General features: G+C 42.9%; 1 protein-coding gene and 1 long non-coding RNA gene across 4 annotated transcripts in view; one reads left to right on the forward strand and one right to left on the reverse strand.

Moving 5' to 3' along the window:
• The window catches only part of LOC125125039 (uncharacterized), a 43,081-nt gene extending 41,382 nt beyond the window's left edge, over positions 1-1,699 (forward strand). For all 3 annotated transcript variants that reach the window (XR_007134351.1, XR_007134352.1, XR_007134353.1), the window contains exons 4-5: positions 937-997; positions 1,105-1,699. This is a non-coding gene — a long non-coding RNA (uncharacterized LOC125125039). The remainder of the gene's footprint in view (positions 1-936; positions 998-1,104) is intronic.
• On the reverse strand, positions 930-16,482 carry LOC125125038 (solute carrier family 22 member 10-like). Its single transcript, XM_047775457.1, has 9 exons — positions 15,989-16,482; positions 15,222-15,325; positions 10,491-10,645; positions 10,202-10,370; positions 7,777-7,900; positions 7,218-7,333; positions 3,711-3,925; positions 1,841-1,949; positions 930-1,357 (listed from the first exon to the last, which is right to left on the reverse strand). The coding sequence occupies exons 1-9, from the start codon at positions 16,388-16,390 to the stop codon at positions 1,150-1,152; spliced, it is 1,602 nt and encodes a 533-aa protein (XP_047631413.1). The 5' UTR covers positions 16,391-16,482; the 3' UTR covers positions 930-1,149.
• Positions 16,483-24,396: the final 7,914 nt, after the last annotated feature.

Here is a 24,396-nt window from a genome sequence, read left to right on the forward strand (position 1 = left end):
CTTAAGAAATTTTTGCTGGAAAACAAATGGAAACAACCAATCAACCAAGCAACTGATGGATAAAAATGGACATAAAAAAATAAGTTTCTGTGCCCTCTATGCATGAGTACAAACTGATCCTTTTCTGTCAACTGTTTTAATTTGATAAAATGCATAGGATTGACACTCAGGCTGGGAAAAGTTCTGCTGCCTGTGGAAACCCAAGAAAGCAGTTTTGATAGTTGTTACTCTCATGATCTCTTTAAATCTTTGGCCAATGACACCTCTGGAAAATCAAGAGATAGACTGAAAATCTTAAGGGAGCCTCCATTTGTTATCCATTTAATTGTATCCCTCCAAAATTTCATATATTGAAGTAGCTCAGTATTTAACAGTCAGTATCTCATAATGTAAGATTACCATATTTGGAAAGAGTTGTTGCCAACACAATTAATTAAGATAAGGTCATACTGGAGTAAGACTGGTTACTAATCCAATATTAGCAGTGTCCTTATACAAAGGAAAAATTTGGACATAGAGGCATGCCAGGAAGATGCCATGTGAAGATTGCAGTTATGCTGCCACAAACTAGGGAACTATCAGAAGCCAGGAGAAACCTGGAATAGATCCTTCCCTAGAGCTTCCAGAGGGGGCATGGCCCTGCCAACAACTTGAGCTTCCAGACCTGTGACACAGTAAGTTTCTGTGTAGAACTTTATTATGGAAGCACTGGGGAAAGTACATTGTTTTCTTATTTAAAAATACATCTATCAGTTTCTTATTTTCCCAAAACTCAATATTTCCATTACCCATGGGAGCAAAATTGCTTCATCTTATAGGCACCAATATAAGATTCATCTCTTTAATATCTTTTCAAAGAAAGGCTTTAACTCTATGTGGTTGTCCTAACATTATTCCTTCACTGACAATTCAATTTCTTTCCCCTTTATATCCCAGGCTCTTATGGATCAGAAGACCATGAAATACCATCAGGAGTGTGCGTCTCTCATGAGGGCAGGTAGGATGTAGTGTCACAATAGAGCCCAGGATGGAGGTATCCCAGGCAAGACTCAGCTGCCTGGAGATCTGAGGGACCCACTTGGTGTTTTGCCTTTCTCCCCACAGATCCATACCACACAGTCCCTAACAGAGGATGGCTAGAAGGTTTACTCACTTATTTTCCACATCCTGGATGGTGTCAGGCAGAGGAAGATTTTTGGTTTCGGGTTGGAAAAAGACAACAAGACCAGCAATGATGGGACTCACTCCATAGATGATCCAGGGCAAAACGGGTTGATATACCGCTAGGGTCATCAAGAGAGGAGCCAGTGCTGCCCCAAATCTACTAACCATAAGCTCTAATCCTGAAGCTTTTGCCCTGAAGAGTAAATGACAATACATAAAGATCCAGTAAAGAATCACACATAATCCATTATTTTGACATGATTATGGAACATAATACAACAGACGTATTACACACATGGGCTTGATTTAAAAAAAAAAAAACACTTGTTTTTGAGATGTGTTCTGTGATTATAGCTGGCTTTGTCAGGGGTAGAGTGTGTTAAGACTTATTGTCATCATTTTAAACAGAATGTTATACATTGCACCTAGAGTGGCAAGTGGTCCAAAAGGTTAATGAGATGAAGCATGGAAGTACTCCTTAGTACAGTACATGGCACCAAGTCAGCTTTTTCAATAAACTTTGGGTTTAAATGTTGTTAGTATACTATTACTACTACTATTACAAATGATTAATTTATAGTTAACAGATCTTACTGCAATTATTTCTGAAATAAGCATCAGTTAGTTGAGATAGTCCTATTTGGGGCACAGTCAGAGCATCCATAAACGCTTATACCTGAGAAGAGTGGGGATGAGTTCAAAAGAGTGGACAGAATAACTGGTGATAGAAGCAGCAATAAAGCCAATTCCCAGACTTCCCAAAGTCACACGTAGGATCTGCATATCTGGAGACAGGAAGACCAATGAGATTAAGAAATCTGCATTAAAGGGATCAGCATCCACCAAATTTAATCAGGAGAAAAAAAAACCTGTAGGTTGTTTGTATTGGGGGGGGGTTATATTTTTATTTTTTATTCTCATTGTATTTTTTTAAATATATCATAAAAATTGTACAGTGACAAAGTCATGGAGTGGTTGATAAACTGAAATACATAATTATCAATATAGGTGATTTAAAGAACATAAAATTATCTTATGTAAATACAGCAAATCTCTCTGCATATCTGAGATTTGCCAGAGAAGAAAAGGTGAGTGTGGTAGCAATTTGCTTTTCGTATTCTGTCCAGTACTTGCTATATCCTTATTATAGAAGGCAGGACTCATGTACACAATTACTGAGTCAAAGCTTCAGTTCTCAACTTGAGGATGTTACGATTGAAGTGCAGATTTTAAAGTGACCAGTCAGTCTTCCTGGTTTTCCTGGGGGTTAAAAGATTTTAACAAGGGGGGGGGGGGTCATTGAAAAAACCAGGAATGTAGTGTAACCACATTGCCATAGGGTGAATACGGCACAGGGACAGGATACCCTGTTAGCAGACAAGCTGAACAGAAGCTAGATCTATATCAATGTTAGACACAAGGAGCCAACAATGGAACCTGCACTTTGGGAAAAAGGTCAGAATTTGAGAGCAAATTTTAAAAGTCTCACAGGATCCGTTTTCCGCACAGTATTTTAAAAATGCATTGATACTGTAATATATTGGCAGGAACCCTCCTGTAGTGAGTACGCCTACATCATTAATGATGCTCTGAGGAGCAGAGTCCCCCAGTCTGTAATGCCGTACAGCATATTCCTCCACTGGGAGATGGAGAAGCCCAGTGCCCACCGAGGTTCTCCCACTCATTACATAGCATCATTCCATTAACCTCTAAAATAATCTAACGGGGAATGGACAAAGATGTTAATCTGATTAAAACCTGGGTTCCTACTCGACAGTCCTTCCCTTTTTACAAAGGAGGATTTTACCACTTCCTGGAAGACTTCCATAAGCAAGACCTGGAGTAATGGTGGCTAAACACCACAGTCACATGTGGATATGCAGAGATGGGGAAGCAGACCAGTCATCAAAGCTGGTCATGAAAAGCCCAAACAGGGGGAGTGACCATATTGTGTTTTCACCTAGGACATATGTTTTTTGGGAGGAGGGAGGGTGCATATGGAAGTTCCAGGGCCAGGGATGGAATCCAAGCCCCAGCTGCAACCTGCACCACAGCTATAGCAGCAGCAATGTAGGATTCTTAATCCACTGCAACCAGCCAGGGATGGAGTCTGCACCTCAGCAGTGACCCAGAAAACCCCAGAGACAACACTGGATCTTAAACCCTGTGCACCACAGCAGGAACTCCGCCTGGGGAATAATTGCAAGGCCCCTCCATCCTTGCTATTTGAAGTATGAGTAGGCAAAGGGCCACCGAACAATGACCTTCCTAGAGAAACTGTCAGGAATATATAGTACCATTTTCCAGACACTTCCACGACGTGATAAAGATGAATATACGCCTGAGCTGCCACACACTGACCTTTGGCTCTTTTCCCAAAAACCTAGTAGCAGCATTTCTCATAAACCCTCAGATTGGTTTGGGGGAATCCTTAGCCCTTAACTAGGACTTATCCTTACTCCTGGCTTTAGGCAAGTGGGACCAATACCATCCCTGGAGGACGGGGAAAAGATGCTTCCTTTCCCCAAAGTCCAATCTTCTCTCACCTTGGGGCACAAACGTGTTGGCCAAAATGGAAATTCCCACCAGGAACATGAAAAGCATCTGGGTTGGTCGACGGTCCATATGATTCATAACTAAAAATAAAAGACTTCGGGCTAAAGTACTGAGAACTCCAAAGATTACCTGGAACAGGAAAATATTGTTTCCAAAATGCTGTAGATTGATAAAGATGCCGTAAAAGGGCATTGTGTTTGCAAATCTGTAGTGAACAAAAGAGGAAAGACACAAAACATAAGATTTAGAGCCCAGGGCCTCTTGTTGGTGATTATATTGACACAGGCAGCCAAAAATCGATGTTACAGAATAAATGATCAGTCTGATATATACACTGCCTCATTTTAAGGTCATAATTTTAAAGTTACCATAAATAATTACATGGCTATAAATTAAAACAACGCTCCCTTCATTTTTCTGTCTGAGTCTCTGAGCACAGAATTGACACTGGCAAGGGAGCATAACCTGGAGTTCCCATCGTGGCTGAGTGGAAAAGAATCTGACTAGCAACCATGAGGACACCAGTTCAATCCCTGGCCTCACTCAGAGGATTAAGGATCCTCTTTGCTGTGGCTGTGATGTAGGCCAGGGGCTACAGCTCCTATTTGACCCCTAACCTGGGAACCTCCATATGCCACAGGTACAGCCTTAAAACAGACCAAAAAAGAGAGAGAGAGTGAGAGCATAACCTGACCTATCACCACCGTATTGGATGGTGTATAGAAGTTGAATATAGAAGGACGAAAACTTGGAATTTAAGGAGTTTCTTTTTTGAGGGTTATCTGTATGCTATGGGGCCTCCCTCCCCTCCCCCAACCCCAATACTATGAAGAATTTCCTATTTCTCAACTAGTGATTGAATCGGCAAAGAGACAACCTGCATCCCCTTGACCTGAAAGCATAACGTCCCGAGGTCTGACATAATTCTAGGAAATTTCAAGTTCATATCTGGCTTCTTAGGGCTAAGAGAAAGTGTAAGAGTTCAGGCACACAAGAATGCGCCAACTGTACTATAGCAAAGGGGATCAAAGGTTCCCACTGGGGATCCACAGTTTACTCAGAAAGCATCTAAGGGAAAGGAGTCCACTTTGATGATCCACTTCACCCAGACAGCGCTGCATGGAGACACTGCCCCAGAAGAAGCCACTCCAGATCCCAGCGAGCCTGTATGTCCTTTCCTGACCATCATCTCTACATTTTCCTTCTTCTCTGGGCATCTGGGGTTCCTGAACCTCAGGCTACGACCTAGTGGGTAGAGGGAAAGTGATAAAGCACAGTGCCATGAATTGAAAAAGCAATCCATTAGGCTATGCCTAGGAAGAGGTAATCTGTACAGTTCAATAGTTAACTTCTTAAGCTTGGCAGTGGGCCTATATGCGGCTGTATTCTTTTTCTAAGTCTGCAAATATTTAGAATTATGTCTCAATTTTCTCCTCTGACTCTACCAAAGTAAGTACTTGCATCCCCTCAAGAGATAACGTCCAGGGTTTAAATTTTTTTTTTTTTTTTTGTCTTTTTGCTATTTCTTTGGGCCGCTCCCGCGGCATATGGAGATTCCCAGGCTAGGGGTTGAATCGGAGCTGTAGCCACCGGTCTACGCCAGAGCCACAGCAACGCGGGATCCGAGCCGCGTCTGCAACCTACACCCCAGCTCACGGCAACGCCGGATCGTTAACCCACTGAGCAAGGGCAGGGACCGAACCCGCAACCTCATGGTTCCTAGTCGGATTCATTAACCACTGCGCCACGACGGGAACTCCTAAAATTTTTTTAATGAAGAAAAAAAAAGAAAGTGATTTAAAAAAAATTAGGAGTTCCCATTGTGGCTCAGCAGAAACAAATCTGACTCGTATCCATGAGGATTCAGGTTTGATCCCTGGCCTCACTCAGTGGGTTGGGGATTCGACGTTGTCATGAGCTGTGGTGTAGGTCGCAGACGCGTCGGAAACTGCGTTACTATGGTTGCGGTGTAGGCCAGCAGCTGTAGCTCTGATTTGACCCCCAGCCATCCATGTTGCTGCAATTGGCATTGTTTTGTTCCTTTTTAGGCCTGAGTATTCCAATGTGTCCTATTTTATATATATTTGGTGTGTGTGTGTATACATATATATATGAATATGTGTATATATATACATCTTCTTTATCCATTCATCTGTTGATGGACATTTAGGCTGCTTCCATATCTTAACTATTGTAAACAGTGCTGCTATGGGAGTTCCTGCTGTAGTGCAGCAGGTTAAGGATCTGGCACTGCCACAGCTGTGGCTCAGATTCAATCTCTAGCCCAGGAACTTCCACATGCTGCAGGAAAAAATAAAAAAATAGTGTTGCTATGAACATTGGGATGCGTGTATCTTTTCAATTTAGAGTTTTCTCTGGCTATATATCCAGGAGTAGGATTGCTGGATCATATGGTAATTCTATTTTTAGTTTTTTGGGGGTTTTTTTTTTAGTTTTTTATTTATTTTTTTATTACTCAAATGAACTTATCTCATCCGCAGTTGTATAATGATCATAACAATCTAATTTCACAGGATTTCCATCCCACAGCCCAAGCACATCCCCCCACCCCCCAAACTGTCTCCTCCGGAGACTATAAGTTTTTCAATGTCTGTGAGTCAGCATCTGTTCTGCAAAGAAGTTCCGTCTGTCCTTTTTTCAGATTCCACATGTCAGTGAAAGCAGTGGATGTTGGTGTCTCATTGTATGGCTGACTTCACTTAGCATGATAGTTTCTAGGTCCAGAAGAGATGGTACATATACACAATGGAATATTACTCAGCCATTAAAAAAAAAACCAAAATACCAGCATTTTTATCAACATGGATGGACCTAGAAATTATTTTTAGTTTTTTATGGAAGCTCCCTACTGTTCTCCGTAGTAGGTACACCAATTTACTTTCCCAACAACAGTGTAATAGAGCTCCCTTTTCTCCACACCCTCTCCAGCATTTATTATTTGTAGATTTTTTGATGATTCTGACTGGTGAGAGGTAGTCTTGATTTGCATTTCTCTAATACTTAACAATGTCAAACATCTTTTTATGTGCCTGTTGGCCATTGTATGTCTTCTTTAGAGAAATATCTACTTGTATTCTCCTTATTTTTGATTGGATTGTTTGGGTTTTTTATTTAAGCTGTTTAAGCTATTAGTGTGGTTTGGAAATTACTCCCTGTTGGTTCCATCATTAGAAAATATTTTCTCCCAGTCCATAGATTATCTTTTAGTTTTGTTTATGGTTTCTTTTGCTATGCAAAAGCTGTTCAGTTTAATTAGGTTCCATTTTTTATTTTTTCTCACTCTTCATTTTATAGTCAGTTCCCTGTGAGTCTTTACAGCTCTTCAACTATTTCCAAAGGTAGCAATTCTTTGGTGTGTTCCCTTGTCTTTTATCTCCACATCAGCACCTCTATCTCACAAGACTGTTACAACCTGTGAACTAAATAGATGCATGTCCCCACTCTTTGAATGTTGACATGTACTGTGGGAAGCCCACCTCACAAAGGCCAGCAGACACATCCTTTTACGCAGGTTGGGTGTGCGGAACAAGTCCAGCAGAGTAGTATTGGTCTGTGCTGCCTCCAGCTCCTCCTTCATGGTCTCTCTCAAACCCTGCAACAACAACAAACATGTACTACTTGCCAACATAGCGTCAGGTGTTGTGGGGAGCATAAGCACCCAATAGGACAAGAATGATGCGTTCCCTCTCTTTGGGGTGTACCATGTTATACATGCAAACACCAGGGTAAACGGGACACGAAGGAAAATGAAACTTAAAGACACTCCAGGAAATTAGACAGCAATAATGATGTGTTTGAAGGGATGCCATAGACGAGGGCAAGGCATCCACGATATACGTAGGCTATAGATTCAGATCAGGAAGTAAACTAAAGCGTGTCGTTTGTGCAGTAGGCAAAACCTCTTTGGCATGAGATGGTCATGAAAGACAAGGGAACCAAGCTTCCATTCTCAACTAGCTGTCCTTGTCTGTCTCAATAAGGAGAATGTACTTGACTTCCCTCCAACCCAGGAACCGCCTTCCCCGTCCTGCTCACCTCCATGTTCAGGGTGGCTTCAGCATTCTTTAGTCCATTTCTGTGTGCAACTTTTTTAAGTTCCTTTAACCCCTCAGCTGGTTTATTGGTGATAATCAGCCACCGAGCAGATTCTACCAGCCACCTGATACAGGAAGGGCACACAAGAGCAGTCAATTCTCTCTTGCTTATTTGTCGTAGGAGTGTTGACAAACAGATGCCTTTTCCTTCCCTCTATATCCATCACCTCACTCCACGAGTTAGGAATAGCCACTCACGTTCTATCATACAAATACTGGGAAAATGTGAGAGGGACCATTCTGTGCAGTACAGCCGAAAGATGCAATACTAGCAGGAAATACAGCCTTTGGGATCAAATTGCCTTTCTGCACACTCATCAGGAGATTTTACAACAAGCTTATGAATCAAGCTTGAGACTCCCTCACATGTGTAATTTCTTTCCAGACCTTGGCATGGATTTTAGAAAATTTGTATTCATAGTATGTGTTTCAACTATATATTCTTTTTTTAAAAAAGCAGCTCCAAACATGCTTAAAGGGTAACAAAAATTGGAAATATTCCTGCCACTACCAGCTATGTTGGTAACTAATTACCCAAGTGAGTCACTTCTGTACATCTGCTTCAATTTTTCATCGATAAAATGGGGACAGTAATGCCAGCTTCTAGGAGGGTTGTTATGAGCCTAGAATGACATAACAAATGACTCTGACGTGGATTACACTGTTTTCTCTCTCTGAATTCATCTCCTGGTATTAAATCTATCGGTGGTCCTGTTGTGGCTCACTGGAAATGAATCTGACTGGTATCCATGACGTTGCAGGTTCAATCCCCGACCTCACTCAGTGGGTTAAGGATCCAACATTGCCATGAGCTGTGGGGTCGTTCACAGATGTGGCTCAGATCCGGCCTTGCTGTGGCTGTGGTGTAGGCCGGCAGCTGTAGCTCCAATTCAACCCCTATCCTGAGAACCTCTATATGCCACAGGTGGGGCCCTAAAAAGAAAAAGAAAAAAATCTATTGTCGTCTCTCTCTGATTGATGAAATCTGATTCTCTCTAGACTGTTTCTAAGTCCGGGGATGAAGTTACCCATAAATATTTGTTAAAATTAAAGGCAAGTGGGGTGTGAAGCACATGATGTAAATCACCCCCAACTGCATGCCAGTTATTAGAACTGGAGAAACTACAGTGCTGTTTTGTCAGATTGCTCTTTGAAGAAATTTGCTGCCTCTTCCTTTCCTCCAATTCATCTACAACAATGAAAATCGCAGAAAAATTTACCATAACCTGGTTCATTCCAACTGCAAAAAAAAAAAAAAAAAAAAAATTTAAAGATATTTCTTTTTAAAGTATTTGAGTCTATATTTTATATTAAGGGAAAAAATTATGGGATAACTCTCTGACCACTATACTGAGTAAGATTTATGAGCAAAGACGGCAGAAAATACCTAGAACTCCCAGGCAGAGAAGTCATTATTTCTCACTGTTCTGTTTCTCAAACTGCACAGCGTGAACAGATGATAGAGATGGGTTTTAGGTCTAAACAATTTTTTTTGTCTTTTTAGGGATGCACCTGCAGCATATGGAGGTTCCCAGGCTAGGGGTCAAATCGGAGCTGTAGCCGCCGGCCTATGCCACAGCTACAGCAATGCTAGATCCTTAACCCACTGAGTGAGGCCAGGGATTAAACCCGCAACCTCATGGTTCCTAGTCAGATTTGTTTCCACTGCACCACGACTGGAACTCCAGGTCAAAACAATTTTTTTTTTTGTCTTTTGTTGTTGTTGTTATTGTTGTTGTTGTTGCTATTTCTTGGGCCGCTCCCACGGCATATGGACGTTCCCAGGCTAGGGGTTGAATCGGAGCTGTAGCCACCGGCCTACGCCAGAGCCACAGCAACGCGGGATCCGAGCCACGTCTGCAACCTACACCACAGCTCACGGCAACGCCAGATCCTTAACCCACTGAGCAAGGGCAGGGACCGAACCCGCAACCTCATGGTTCCTAGTCGGATTCGTTAACCACTGCGCCATGACGGGAACTCCCCAAAACAATTTTTAAAAAGCATCCATGGAATAAGAAAATCAGTATATCCCAATTCAATATGCTTTTTTTTTTTTTGTATTTTTGCCATTTCTTGGGCTGCTCCCACTGCATATGGAGGGTCCCAGGCTAGGGGTCAAATCGGAGCTGTAGCCACCAGCCTATGCCAGAACTACAACAACGCGGGATCCGAGCCGCATCTGCAACCTACACCACAGCTCACTGCAACGCCGGATCGTTAACCCACTGAGCAAGGGCAGGGATCGAACCCACAACCTCATGGTTCCTAGTCGGATTCATTAACCACTGAGCCACGATGGGAACGCCTCAATATGCATTTTTATCCCAGGTTCTCTTAAGATGGAGTGAGAGAGAGGTTCATACCATGAGGAAAGAAAGAAGACAAAGAAAGGTACAGACACCACCAGCTGCAGGGTGCGCCACTCTCGAAAGACAAAAGCCAGTCCTCCCAGGATTATCTGTCCAATACCAGTGGCACAAGTAATCACTGATATTACCATGGCCTTTGACCGGGCCCTTGTCCACTCTACAACTGAAAAGAGGGGGAAAAAAAAAAAAAAGCCCAATTGGGATATTAATGTCAGATAAAGATGAAGTTTCAAGGTCAAATTCAAGGCTTGAAAAATGGAGAAGATCAAAAGTGTTGACTTACCGATCATACCGTTATTTGATAGAATGGCCACAGCAGAACAACCCGACCAGAAGCGTAGAGAGCAGTAAACGAGGAAGTTGGGGGCAAAGGCTGCACAGGTCCCAGAGATGGCGAGCTGGAGCAAACACCACCTGAGAATCACCTTCCGCCCAAACCTAAGAAACAGAGAGACTGGCTACATTATGCAGCAATGATGGTATGTGTTGAAAAATGAAGAAAACAAAGCACACTGTGAAATACAGAGTATGTTTTAACAAACGATGCAAGCCTGAAAAAACAAGAGCTAAATCAAAAACAGAAATCTCCTCAAGGTAACACTCCTTTTCTGCAGACTAACAATACTAAAACGTCATCATTCAATCACCAGGAGGCCTCTGACACCAAATGACACTATATAAAAGAAACGACAGGAGTTCCCATCATGGCTCAGCAGAAACAAATCTGACTAGCATCCATGAGGATGTGGGTTCGATCCCTGGCCTCGCTCAGTGAGTTAAGGATCTAGCGTTGCAGTGAGCTGTGGTGTAGGTTGCAGACACGGCTTGGATCTGGTGTTGCTGTGGCTGTGGCATAGGCTGGCAGCTACAGCTCTGATTCGACCCGTCACCTGGGAACCTCCATATGCCACAGGTGCAGCCCTAAAAAGGCAAAAAGAAAAAGAAACTACAGTGTTGGAAATTGTAATATACCATAAACACCCACTGTACTAACATAAGTGGTTAGCACAGTGTAGAAAGTCTGTGTAGTGTCTAGGACACAGGAGAGATAAAAGTCCCCTTGGGCGAGTTCCCATCATGGCTCAGTGGACAGGAATCTGACTAGTGTCCATGAGGATGCAGGTTCGATCCTTGACCTCACTCAGTGGGTTAAGGACCCAGCGTTGCCATGAGCTGTGGTGTAGGTGGCAGACACGACACAGAGGTTTATGTAGGATCATTCTCTGTTGAATCTGTATGTACAGGCCTCAAGCGATATGCTTTATCTAGAACAGAATATAAGAGCACTAAAAAAAAAAAAAATACAAAGAAGAGTATGAAAGCACTAAAACCCTGGGGAAAGATCAAATGGTGGAGTAAAAGAATGTGGAATTCACCTCCCCCATGAACACATCAAAAACACATCGACATATGGAATAATTTTCACTAGAAAACTGACAGAATAACACCTGTAAACCAAGGGCGTAAGAAAGATACACGTGTCGTCAGTAAAAAGGGAAGAAACACTGTTAGGTCAGGGCTGGTGCCCCTGGAAGAGGACCCAGGGGAAAAGGGAGGTGACATGGGTGGACATCTGGCCTGGGGAATGAGCAGGTCCAGGCCACAGACTGGGCATCCAAGGCCTGGAGACTCTTTGGAGGAGATAACCGCCCCCTCTTGGGTGGTTGGAGGACTGCTGGCAATAACTGATGGGCTGTGGGGAACCTGGACCCAGCTGGTAAGGACCGTGTGTGTGCTTGGTAGCCTCCAAGGCAAGGCGGAAAGAGGTCTTCCCTAGAAGCTGCCAGGTTTCCCACTACCGCCTTGCAGGGCCCTAGCCAAGGGAAAGCTCCTACCCCTACTCAAGCCACATCCCAGTGCTGCACTGGATCCAAGGCACCCATGGCCAGGAAAAAGGTTTGGGCATGGAACGCAGTCCCAAGGTGGAGCCTAGGTGGGGCGGCAGCAGCCATCGTTGGCACTCACTCAAGCAACACTCACAAGTCACTCAGACTCTGACAGCAACTACTCTTTTCCAGTTAACTTCTCAGACACGCTGAGCGTCTTCAGAGGCCACTGTCAGCCCTGTGGGACAGTTCCACAACAGGGTGAGGGTGGCACGAGCAGGTGGCTGTGGCTGATGGTAAGGGACAAAGGGTACAGGCACTCAAGACTGTGTCTGCGTGTAGCCACAGATGCCATACAGACAGCATATCAAACCTCTGTCTGCACCAGGGCCCCTGTCTGTACCTAAGTCCCATTGCCTCCACACTTACCTCCTCTGGAGATGAGGGCCAAGAGGAAGGGGAAGGGGAGGAAAAAATAAAAGCATTTAAAAGGACAAAGCTAGCTTGTGTCCAGGCCTCAGAGCCTCTGCTACAGCAATTCGGGACTAGACCCCACCCCTGCTAGGGCAATTACAGGCACTAATCAGAGAGGAAGCCCCCCCTTACACAGGGCACTGGATCTAGGCTGTCTGTCTGCAGTCCCATCCCTTAGCGGGGTGATACCTGAAGGCACAACCTGAGGGAAAACGTGGGGTGTATCCAAATCAATCCAGCTTCTGCACAAACTCATTAGGCACATGCAGTCTGCAAAGGGATTCTCCCACAAAAGAACATGCTTTCAAGATTACAATAGGTAACTTGTTTCATCTAAATTCATAGAGGCAGAGAAAATGGAGCAAGTAAAAAGGCAGAGGAACTCCTCTGACTTGAAAGGGCAAGAGAAACTCTTTGAAAAAAACAAATAATACAACAAAAATAATTTACCAGATAAAGAATTCACAATGTTGATGATAAAAATGTTAACTGAATTAGGGGAAAGAATTGATCCAAACAGTAAACATTTTAACAACAAAAAAAATAGAAGATAGAAATATACCGAATCAGAAATAATTAATTCAATAGCTGAAATAAAAAACACACTGGGAGGAATGAACAGGAGGCTAAGCGGTAAAGAAAATGCGTAAGTTATAGGGAAGACAGAATAATGAAAATAACCAAATCAAAACAGTAGAAAGAAAAGAAAGCGTTAAAGGAAATAACTTAAAAGATCTCTGACATAACATTTTGTACCAGCCTTTTCATTATAAAGGTCCTAGAAAAAGAAAAGAGGAGTTCCCGTCATGGCTCAGTGGTTAACGAATCCGACTAGGAACCGTGAGGTTGTGGGTTCAATCCCTGGCCTCGCTCAGCGGGTTAACCATCTGGCATTGCCATGTGCTGTGGTGTAAGTTGCAGATGCAGCTCAGATCCTGCGTTGCTGTGGCTGTGGCATAGGCTGGAAGCTGTAGCTCTGATTGGACCCCTAGCCTGGGAACCTCTATATGCCATGGGTGCAGCCCTACGAAAAAGAAAAAAGAAAAAAATTTTTTTAATTTTTTAAAAATCTACACGGAGAATGAGTTGCACAGAACATCTCCTGAACACTACCAAAAGACCATAAATCTCCAGAAAAGCAAGAAACCCTCCACATAACTGAACAAAAGGAAAAAGGGGGCGGGGGGAGGAATCAGGATGGGACCAGCACTCCTGAGAGGGAGCTGTGAAAGAGGAAAGGAACCCACACCTGGGAAGCCACCTAACTGACGGGGAGGTCGGCTGAGATGGAGGGACCTCAGAGGCTCAGAGAAAAGTGCAGCAGCCGGACTGAGGAGGGCAAAGCAGAGAGACAGCCTCCCAAACCATCGGCATCACCACCCAAGGAAACCACAGCCTGAGACACTTGGGTAGGGGCCGGGCACAAAGATTCAGGCTCTGGAGGGCCCTGAAACCAGAAGCAGCCTGCATCACCTCCCAGCAGGTCCTTGCCACTGTCAAGGGCCAGCAACCAGGCACTGGCTCCCGGCCCTGCCCATTGCCTCCTTCTCCCTGGAAGCACGAGCAGGCCATACACCAGCACACCCCCTATCAAAGGAATGGCAGCCTGCACACACCGAGGGAAGAGACGGCAAGCTCCCAAACCAAAAGCAGCCCTCACACCAAAGATAATAATAATAATAATAATAATCCCTCTCGAAATACCCAAGGGCACTCTCGCATATAAAGAGCCCTCCAAGACTATAGCAGTTGGTTTTCCTGAAACTCACAGAAGAAGAACAACGTAAGCAAAACGAAGAAGCTCAGAAACCCTTCCCAGCTCTAAGAACAGGAGGATTCCCCTGGGGGAGCACACAATGAAACAGAACTCTTCAGCCTCACAGATGCCAAGTTCAAAAGGAGATAGTGAAACTACGGAAGGCGTTAAGAGGTGACTATGAAGGAATTAAGAGCAGATGGGAAGAGCCACGCAGATTCCTTTAGAAAGGAACTAGAGACGATAAGGAGGAGCCAAGAAAAATGAGAAAAGTCATGTGCAGAGACATAAGCTGAATTAAAGGCACTGAAGAGCAGATCGAACAATGCAGAGGAACGAATAAGGGAAAGATAGAATAATGGAAATCACCCAAGAGATAGAAGATAGAATAATGATGAGATGTAATCGATAGATTAGCATAAGATAGAATAATGGAAATAGAATAATGGAAATCACCCCATCGGGACATGCAGATAGAAAACCAAATGAAAAAAACCTGAAAGCAATGTAAGAGACCTATGGGATAATATAAAGTGGGCCAATCTATGCATTATAGGGATTCCAGAAGGAGAAGAAAAAGAAAAGGGGATTGAACCTCTATTTGAATAAATCCTGGCTGAAAACTTTCCAAATCTAAAGGAAACAGATATCAAGATACAGGAGCACAGAGGGCCCCAGACCTCTAGATACTATTCTGAAATACATGCCCACCCCCCCTCCAGATCTGAGGGAGGTGTCACTTCCCTGTCCAACAGAGACACACTTTGCAGCAACAAAAGAGCATTTGGAACAAGGCGTCTAATTCTGCATTTCCATCTCTAGCCCCCTGGGACCCAAGGCAACCCACCACAGCACACATTGCATATTGGGACTCATCAAAGACTACTTTGTGACGCAATGAATCGTAAACTGGCAAAACACCCCAGAGGAAGGGCAGCGGTGATCGGCAGGCACTCACCTGTCGGAGAGATAGCCATATAGGAAGCCTCCCAGCAGCATTCCAGCCATGAATGCAAATTGAACCAGGGGTTTCTGAGACTGATAATCACATACGAGGTCCCACTGGAAGAGAAGGAAGCCAGCACCGAGGAGCTTCGCAGCATCTCGTAGTCCCTCAATAGTCATTCATTCCAGGAGCCCTCAGCGAACACACTGTCTGCTTCCCTGCAGTACCTCATGCACCTACATCATTTCAGTCTCAGCTTAAACATGGCCTTCTCTAGAAAGCCTCGGATAAATCTTCCAGATGATACCAGGGCCAATCTTTCTAGTCACCTTCCTCTGCATCCTTCGGGGGGTCTCAATCTTTGCCACCCACTGAAAACACTTAAGGTGGTTGTTTCACGCTGGTGCCCGTCTGGCTTCTCTGACAAGTAGCCAGGGCATGAAGCTTTTGCTTAATTACCACAAATATTTCCCATTAGCAACTAGGCTGATAACATGTGAGGGAGAATGATTTTTCCCAGATCATATCAAGTATTTACTTGCCTCCTCATCAGCCTTGCCTCAAACTGAAAGCTTTGTGATAATAAAATGCATGCCTCGTGGGTGGATTCCACTGGCCTCCATTGTCATGTAACTGCCTGGCAATTAAAAAGAAAAGCAATCACTCTTTGTTGAAAGAATGAAAGACAGCTGGCTACCCTATCTACACACTTGAACGTTTGACTTTCCATTATCCTAAACAGCCAGACACTGCTCTCCTTGTACTCATCAGGTTTTTACCTCCGTCACGATGGTGTGGGAGAAGGAGCTTTGGTCATACACCCAGCCGTCCACACAGGGCTCCGTGTCCAGATCAGTCACATTGGGGAAGGTTCCATTCAGGTGAAGGAGCTGCCACTGGGGGTGGAGGTAGCGCCGACACTTCTCTGGCTTCAAGTTTGAGTCCAGGGGGATGGAGATTCTCAGGAGAACCTCGGGGCCGAGGGTCCCCGTGTCATTACCAGAGTCAGTGTCATTGTCGAGCATGCGAACCCAGCAGTGGTGACCAGGAATGGCCGCTGTAAAATTCTCCAACAGAATATGACAGACTACCATCATGAGGGGGGGGAAGGCTAAAAGCATCTGAAGCATCTGGAATCTCCCCAAGCCACCGACTTCATTCAGGAGCTCCTCAAAAGCCATTGTGAACAGGTGATCCTCAAGAGGGGTCACATGGACTTTATGAAGCTAAGTTCAAAGGGAGAAAAAGTTTTCTTTCATGAATTTGTGCTGTTTATGTGACCTGGCACCAGTTTCCCAAAAATGGTCCTGTCACCTCACTCCTGCAACAGACCAATGGAAGCAGAGTTCCCAGTCCTCCTGGAATTAGAAGGTATTATTTTTTTTGGCTAAGCTGTAGAGAAAATTGTTTACCAAAGATGCTTCTAGCTGATATCAATGAAATCTGTTTAAAGATTTACTCTCTGAATGTGCTTGTCCTCGGCGATTCTGTGAAAATAGCACTGGACTTTGGCATGTACATAAGCTAAAATCAGCTGCTACCCAGTATTCAGTCATTTCCAGAAGGAGGAATTTGAGAGGCACATAACCGAACTGCTTTATGGCTTTTTTCTCTGGAAAGAACACAAAGCAATTATTTCTTGCATAGCACTGAATTTAGATTAAAATTATTAACAAAATACAATCCTATGCTCTTGATTAAAGCAAAGTAGAATGTGTGCAACTAGTAAATTTTGGTACCTAATTTTTTTTCCTTTTTTTTTTTTGTCTTTTTAGGGCCATACCCAGGGCATATGGAGGTTCTCAGGCTAGGGGTCGAATCGGAGCTGTAAACACTGGCCTATGCCACGGTCACAGCAATGCCAGATCTGAACGACATCTGTGACCTACACCATAGCTGATGGCAATGCCAGATCCTTAACCCATTGAGCAAGGCCAAGGATTGAACCTGCGTCCTCATGGATACTAGTCAGATTCAGTTCCACTGAGCCACGACAGCAACTCCGGCACCTAATATTCTATTTCCATTTAATCACACCAAGAACTCACAATAATTTTTTAATTCTTTGAAATATGGATACAGGAGAAAGGTAGTTCTATGTTCCATGAGGGTTCATTTTCTCAGGTTTCTTTATATACATACCGATTACCCTTCTTTATTTTTATTAGACTATAGCTGATTTACAGTGTTGTGTCAATTTCTGCTGTACAGAAATCGTTACCCAGTCACCCATATATACATGTTCTTTTTCTCATACTATCTTCCTTCATGTTATATCCCAAGATATTGGACACAGGTCCTTGTGCTGGACAGTAGAACCTCATTGCTTCTCCATTCTAAATATAATAGTTTGCATCTCCCAACCCCAAACTCCCCATCCATCCCACTTCCTCCCCCCTCCTCCTTGACAACCACAAGTCTACTCTCTATATCTGTGCCTCTGTTTCTGCTCTGTAGGTTCATTTGTGCTCTATTTTAGATGTGGGGGAGGGGACTATTGTCCACGTGAGAAATGAGAGCAACTCAGACATGAAAAGTTATCATACAGATTGTGAATATCATTTGAGGAACAGTGATTTTTTTTTTTTGTCTTTTTAGGGCTGCACCCATGGCATATGAAAGTTCCCAGGCAAGGGGTCGAATCCAAGCTACAGCTGCCAGCCTATGCCACAGCCACGGCAACATGGGATCCCAGCTGCATCTGCGACCTACACCACAGCTCACCACAAAGCCAGATCCTTAACCCACTGAGTGAGGCCAGAGATTGAACCCGCATCTTCATGGATACTAGTCAGACTCGTTTCCGCCGTGCTGCAACAGACACTCCCTCTATGTGGAATTTAAAAACACTGAACTCATAGGAACAGAGAGTGGAATGGTGTTTGCCAGTAGTCGAGGGTTGGATGAAACAGGGACAGGGAGACGTTGGTCAAAGGGTAAATTCCCAGCTATAGGATAACTTCCAGAGATCTAAGGTACAGCGTGGTATCTGTAATTACCGATACTATATTGTACATGCGAAAGTTTCTACGAGAATGGAGCTTTTTTTTGTTGCCCAATGAATTCGATTACATTTAGAGTTGCACAACGATCGTCACAACCCAATTGTACAGCATTTCCATCCCAAACCCCCAGGGCATCCCCTACACCCCAACCTGTCTCCTTGGGAAATCACAAGTTTTTCAGAGTCTGTGCATCCATATCTGTTCCGAAGAGAAGTGTGTTGTGTCCTTTTTTTAGATTCCTCATGTCAGTGAGAGCATGTGATGTGGAGATTTAACAGGCTCGTCACAAATACGACACAGAAAGAATCATGTGACAGAGAACAAACTAGTGGTGACCAGAGGGGAGAGGGGGTGGGGGTACGGGCAAGAGTTGCGGGAGGGATTAAGAGGTGCGAACTACTGGGTATAAAATAAATAAGCTCAAAGGATATATTGCACCACACAGGAAATACAGCCAACACTTTTATAATAACTATAAGTGGGGTATAACCTTTAAAAATTGTGAATCACTCTTGTACATCTGAAACATATATAATATTGTAAACTAACTGTATCTCACTAGAAAATTAACACTAATAATGTGAGGTGAAGGATATGTTAACTAACCTTATTTTGATGAACATTTCACTATATATATATATATATATATATATACATATATATATATATATATACACACACATGTTGTGTGTTTCCAATCATCAGGCTGTGCACTTTAAACTGATGCTGTGTTATGTGGTAATTATCTCTCGGTAAAGCCCAGAGAGGAGGGCAGAATACGTTGATAGCAGGAGCTGGGGCCATGGTCCATCCTAGGTAATATGAAGATGAAGAATAACATACCCGGATGCTTTTCCCATTGCAAAGAGCTTATTCATGCATCTGGCTGATCGTTTTCACCCCCACACTCTGTGATTCAACCACCTCTGCCTCTAGGATTGGACTTGAAGAAGGGTACCAAGGAGGCATGCTAGTTTCAAATCTTGTCTAAAATGGGAAACCTGTTTTATTTTTCCTCTTTTTTTATTTTTTATTTTTGGCCCTAACACCCCCACCCCACCCACCCATATGGAAGTTTCCAGGCCAGGGATCAAATCCAAGCTGCAGTCGTGACCTAAACCACAGCTGGAGTAAGGCCAGATCCTTAATCCACTGGGTCAGGCTACGGGTCCAACCCACGCCATTGCAGAGACAGTGCCAGATCCCCAACCTGCTGTGCCACAGCAGAAACTTTCCTTTAGGTCTTTTTTTTTACTAGCAAAATAGTTTTAAAGTATTTGTCCTTTTAAAATGGAACAAAAAGAACTCTGCAGGATAAAGTGGAGTAGTTGGCCAAAACTAGATGTATGTGCTCATGACGTAGTGAGTTTCTCACTCAGCCACATTGCCAGTGATGGTGATGCTTTGGACTGTTTGGAATTTTTTTTTTTTTGTCTTTTTTGTTGTTGTTGTTGTTGTTGTTGTTGTTATTGTTGTTGCTATTTCTTGGGCCGCTCCCGCGGCATATGGAGGTTCCCAGGCTAGGGGTTGAATCGGAGCTGTAGCCACCGGCCTACGCCAGAGCCACAGCAACGCGGGATGCGAGCCGCGTCTGCAACCTACACCACAGCTCACGGCAACGCCGGATCGTTAACCCACTGAGCAAGGGCAGGGACCGAACCCGCAACCTCATGGTTCCTAGTCGGATTCGTTAACCACTGTGCCACGACGGGAACTCCCTGGACTGTTTGGAATTTTAATCTGTTTATCTTTCATCATTATTTAATTTATATACATAATTGACTGATGCTCAAGTACAGAAAGCACTGGAGAAACTGAGGTTGAAATACAAGTTAATAAGGAGCATGATAATGACAGTAATTTTGCAAATTCATTTCAAGATGATTTTAACTAGATCTTTATTGAAATTGCTACACAAAATTCTTACAAAGCATGTAGCCAGATGTCCCAAGGATTTTGCAAATCAATGCTAAGAAAGAAAAAACAAAAGTGATTACATCCCATCTGCATTTTCTTTGGTGAAGAATTTATTCCAGCCACACCTTCAATGGAGGGAAAATGGCATCTTAAAACTTTATTCTTATCGTTTAGAGACAGTTTTTTTTTTTGTCTTTTTAGAGCTGCACCCACGGCATATGGAGGTTCCCAGGCTAAGGGTCGAATCTGAGCTGTAGCTGCCAGCCTACGCCAGAGCCACAGCAACACCAGATCTGAGCCGCATCTGTGACCTACACCACAGCTCAGGCAACGCCAGATCCTTAACCCACTGAGCAAGGCCAGGGATCGAACCCGCAACCTCATGGTTCCTAGTCGGATTCATTAACCACTGAGCCTCGACAGGAACTCCCAGAGACAAAACTTTTAACTCTTAGTATCATATCAACCAAGTGATTTTTCTTGGGTTACAATGCAAAATTTTCAGATAACACTTTTAAAAGCTTTTATGTCTGATTGGGATGTCCTAAAATCTATTTAAATAAATGGATAAAATAAAAATTAATTGTAGGGGTTCCTGGTCTGGCTCAGTGGTAACAAACCCAGCTTGTAGCAGGTTCAATCCCTGGCTTTGCTCAATGGGTTAAGGATCTGGCATTGCCGTGAGCTGTGGTGTAGGTCACAGATGCGGCTCAGATCCCACGTTGCTGTGGCCTTGGTGTAGGTGACAGCTGAAGCTCCAGTTCAAACTCTAGCCTGGGAACTTCCATATGCCATGGGTGCAGCCCTAAAAAAAAAAAAATTAATTGTAAATGATGTTAATAATATATATTATATCCCTAGACTATTTTTTAGTTTCCTTATTGAAAAAAATGCATTTCTTTGCTCATGCACACCTGTCTGGAAGAAAAAAAAAAGACTCCAAGATGGGAGAGTCTTGGAAAGAAGTTCAGATACCCACCTAAGGAGAGCTGCCAAGGAAAGCTGCCTGACTTACATTATACTTTGACTGAATGAGAAAAAAATGGTATAGTATTAAATCTCCTGTACTTGTGAGTTGTTTGTTCGAACTACTAAAGTCAATTAACTGAAGATGCTTTCCTTCTTGTGTTCTTTGGATGGCTTGTTCTCATCCTCTGAGATCTTAGAGAAAATCAAATCCAAGCTGCTGCTAAATATCTTGCTGTCCCACTTTTTTCTCAGTTAAACTGTTACTTTTGAGGTTTTCTCATCCCTGTAAATATTTTTAATCTTGTTTTGATTTCGTTACCTATAGATATTTTTAAAAATTGTTTTTATCATGTGTCTGATAATTCCAACATCTGAACATTTTTGCAGATTTGTTTCTGCCCTCTGTTGGTTCTTTCTGCTGCTTCTTACTCCTTATAACTGATTTGATTTTATCCTGATTTTATTGATATTCACTGTTCTTATGAAACCATGTTTTGCTGGAACAGAAATCACTAAAAGCTAATTCATGTTTATTGTTTTTAAAACTTAAATGTTCTCATCACAAAAAAAAATGATAATTATGTGATGTGATGTAGGTATTAGCTAATACCAAGACGGTAATTGTATTGCAGTGTATAAAATGGATCAAATCAACTCTTTGGACCCCTTAAACTTATACAATGTTATATGTCTATTATATCTCAGTAAAAAATAAAATCCATTGCAAAATAATTTTTAAAAATTAAACTCCTTTATCTAGGAGTTTAAACCTGGTGATACTCGGTTTAAAAAAAATTATTTGAGACAAAGCCCAACACTGTATGTAAAACTGAGAGGTTCATAGGTCAGTAATTAAACGACGTTCGACTACAGCAAAATCACTCATGAAGACCTTAGGTGGCTTCTCTGAGGGACAAAAAGAACACTTTCTATTTGGCCTAAAAGGAAAGATGAAAAGCACTACTGCATTCTTACTTGCAACTCATAATGTACACTACAAAAAGAAGGACCTCATAAATTATACTTCTCTATTGTTGGAAAAACTGCACTTGGCCTAGAATCTTAACTACTCCAAGTGTAGTCCGGGGACCACCTGGGGGCTCATTAGAAATACACACTTGCTGAATCAGAATCAGTATTTTAAGAGCATCCCCTAATGATTTCTACGCACATTAAAATTTGAGAAGTATGGATCTGAAATATATCAGCTCTTAGAATGATATCCATAATTACAGCAATTGAGAGGAAAGAGTCCTAGGATAAGAATCACTGAGCTTCATTCTCTGATTTAAAAAAAAAAAAAAGGCAACCCGATCAAGGTGCCAGATCAGAAATGAAAATATTCAAAACATTGGAAAAGATGAGTATATAGTCAAATCCTGAATCCTCTAGTGCAGTGATATGGTGATGTGTTAATCATTGATTGAGATTTAAAGGCAAAGGACAAGCGTACAAAAAACACCAACAGCTACCATAATTTGTTAATGATTACACAACATAAAAGTGTGAACTGTGACATCAAGCACATAAAAGGAGGGAAATGATAGTTTTGTATACATCAAAGGTTAAGTTTTTGCCAGTAGGAAATGACTCATATCCATAACTAGTTTAATATAAGCCCCATGGTAGCATACAGCAAAAACTCCAGTAGATTCATGAAAGAGAAAGATATGAAAGCTTGCCACTATGGAAAAACATCAATTTACAAAGGAAAGCAGAAAGAGAAGAAGGAAAGAACAAGAGGCTACAAAAAAGTCAAAAAATAATTAATAGGGTGACATTAGTAAGCTTTCAACTATGAATAATTACTCTCTATATAAATGGATTAATTCTCCAATAAAAAGGCATAGAGTGGCTAACTGGACGAAAACAAAACATTTTTTAAAAAGACCCAACTGTGTGATGCCTATAAGAGACTTACTCCAGCTTTAAGAACACAAATAGGGGGAGTTCCTGTCGTGGCGCAGTGGTTAACGAATCCAACAAGGAACCATGAGGTTGTGGGTTTGATCCCTGCCCTTGCTCAGTGGGTTCATGATCCGTGAGTTGCCATGAGCTGTAGTGTAGGTCGAAGATGCAGCTCGGATCCTGCGTTGCTATGGCTCTGGCATAGGCCGGTGGCTACAGCTCCGATTAGACCCCTAGCCTGGGAACCTCCATATGCCATGGGAGCGGCCCAAGAAATGGCAAAAAGACCAAAAAAAAAAAAAGAACCTGACTAGTATCCACGAGAACAATGATAAAAAAAAAAAAAGAACACAAATAGGCTCAAAGCAAAGGGATGGAAAAAGATTTTCCATGCAAGTGGAAATCATAAGAGAACAGGATATCTTTACTTACAACAGACAAAATAAACTTTAACCAAAACAGTAGCAAAGAAGGTCAAAATATAATGATTAATAGGTCATGTTATCAAGAAAATACAACAATCATAAACACATATGCACCTAATATCAAAGCAACTAAATACATAAAGCAAATGCTAAACATATCTGGAGAGAGAAATAGACAACAATACAATAATAGGGGCCTTCAGTATCCTGAAGTCAATTGTGGATAGATTATCCAGGCAGCAAATTAATAGCTTGATTTATGGACCAAGCAGGCATATACAGAACATCTCCCACAGAAACAGCCATTGCCCAACACAGTGCAGGATCTGGAGAGAAGGTAGGCTGCCCCCTCCACCCACTGCCCAGAGCTATAAGAAACTCATCGCTTCTCCATTCAGCCCCATTTGACCAAGGAAAAAAAAAAAAAAAAAAAAGGCCAGACTCAGAGTTTCCACTGTGGCTCAGTGATAACAAACCCGACTAGTATCCATGAGGATGCAGGTTCGATCCCTGGCCCCACTCAGTGGGTTAAGGATCCGGCATTGCTGTGGCTATGGTGTAGGCTGGCAGCTACAGTTCTGACTGGACCCTTAGCCTTGGAACTTCCATATGCTGCAGGTGCGGCCCTAAAAAGACAAAAAAATAAATGAATAAATGCCAGACCCAGGGGAGAGCAGGGACTAACCAGTGGTCATTCAGTTGGACTCTGGCAGAGCCAAGGCCAGAATCTAGGCCTCTTGCCTCCTGAGGCTCCTGGTCCCATTCTCACAGATAAGTGGAGTCCCCTAGAATCCTTTCTGGGACTCTCAGCTCTTGGAAACAGCGAGAGATTTGGAATAAAGTGGGACCGCCGAGCACAAACACCTCAGAAGGATTCCCCAACTCTACTCCCACACCCTGCTCCTCCTTTCCCACAGGTGGAAAGAGAAACCCGGGCAGAAGCAGCAGGAGCAGCAGATGGTC

Source organism: Phacochoerus africanus, chromosome 4 (genome assembly GCF_016906955.1).
Source record: "Phacochoerus africanus isolate WHEZ1 chromosome 4, ROS_Pafr_v1, whole genome shotgun sequence".
Taxonomy (NCBI): domain Eukaryota; kingdom Metazoa; phylum Chordata; class Mammalia; order Artiodactyla; family Suidae; genus Phacochoerus; species Phacochoerus africanus.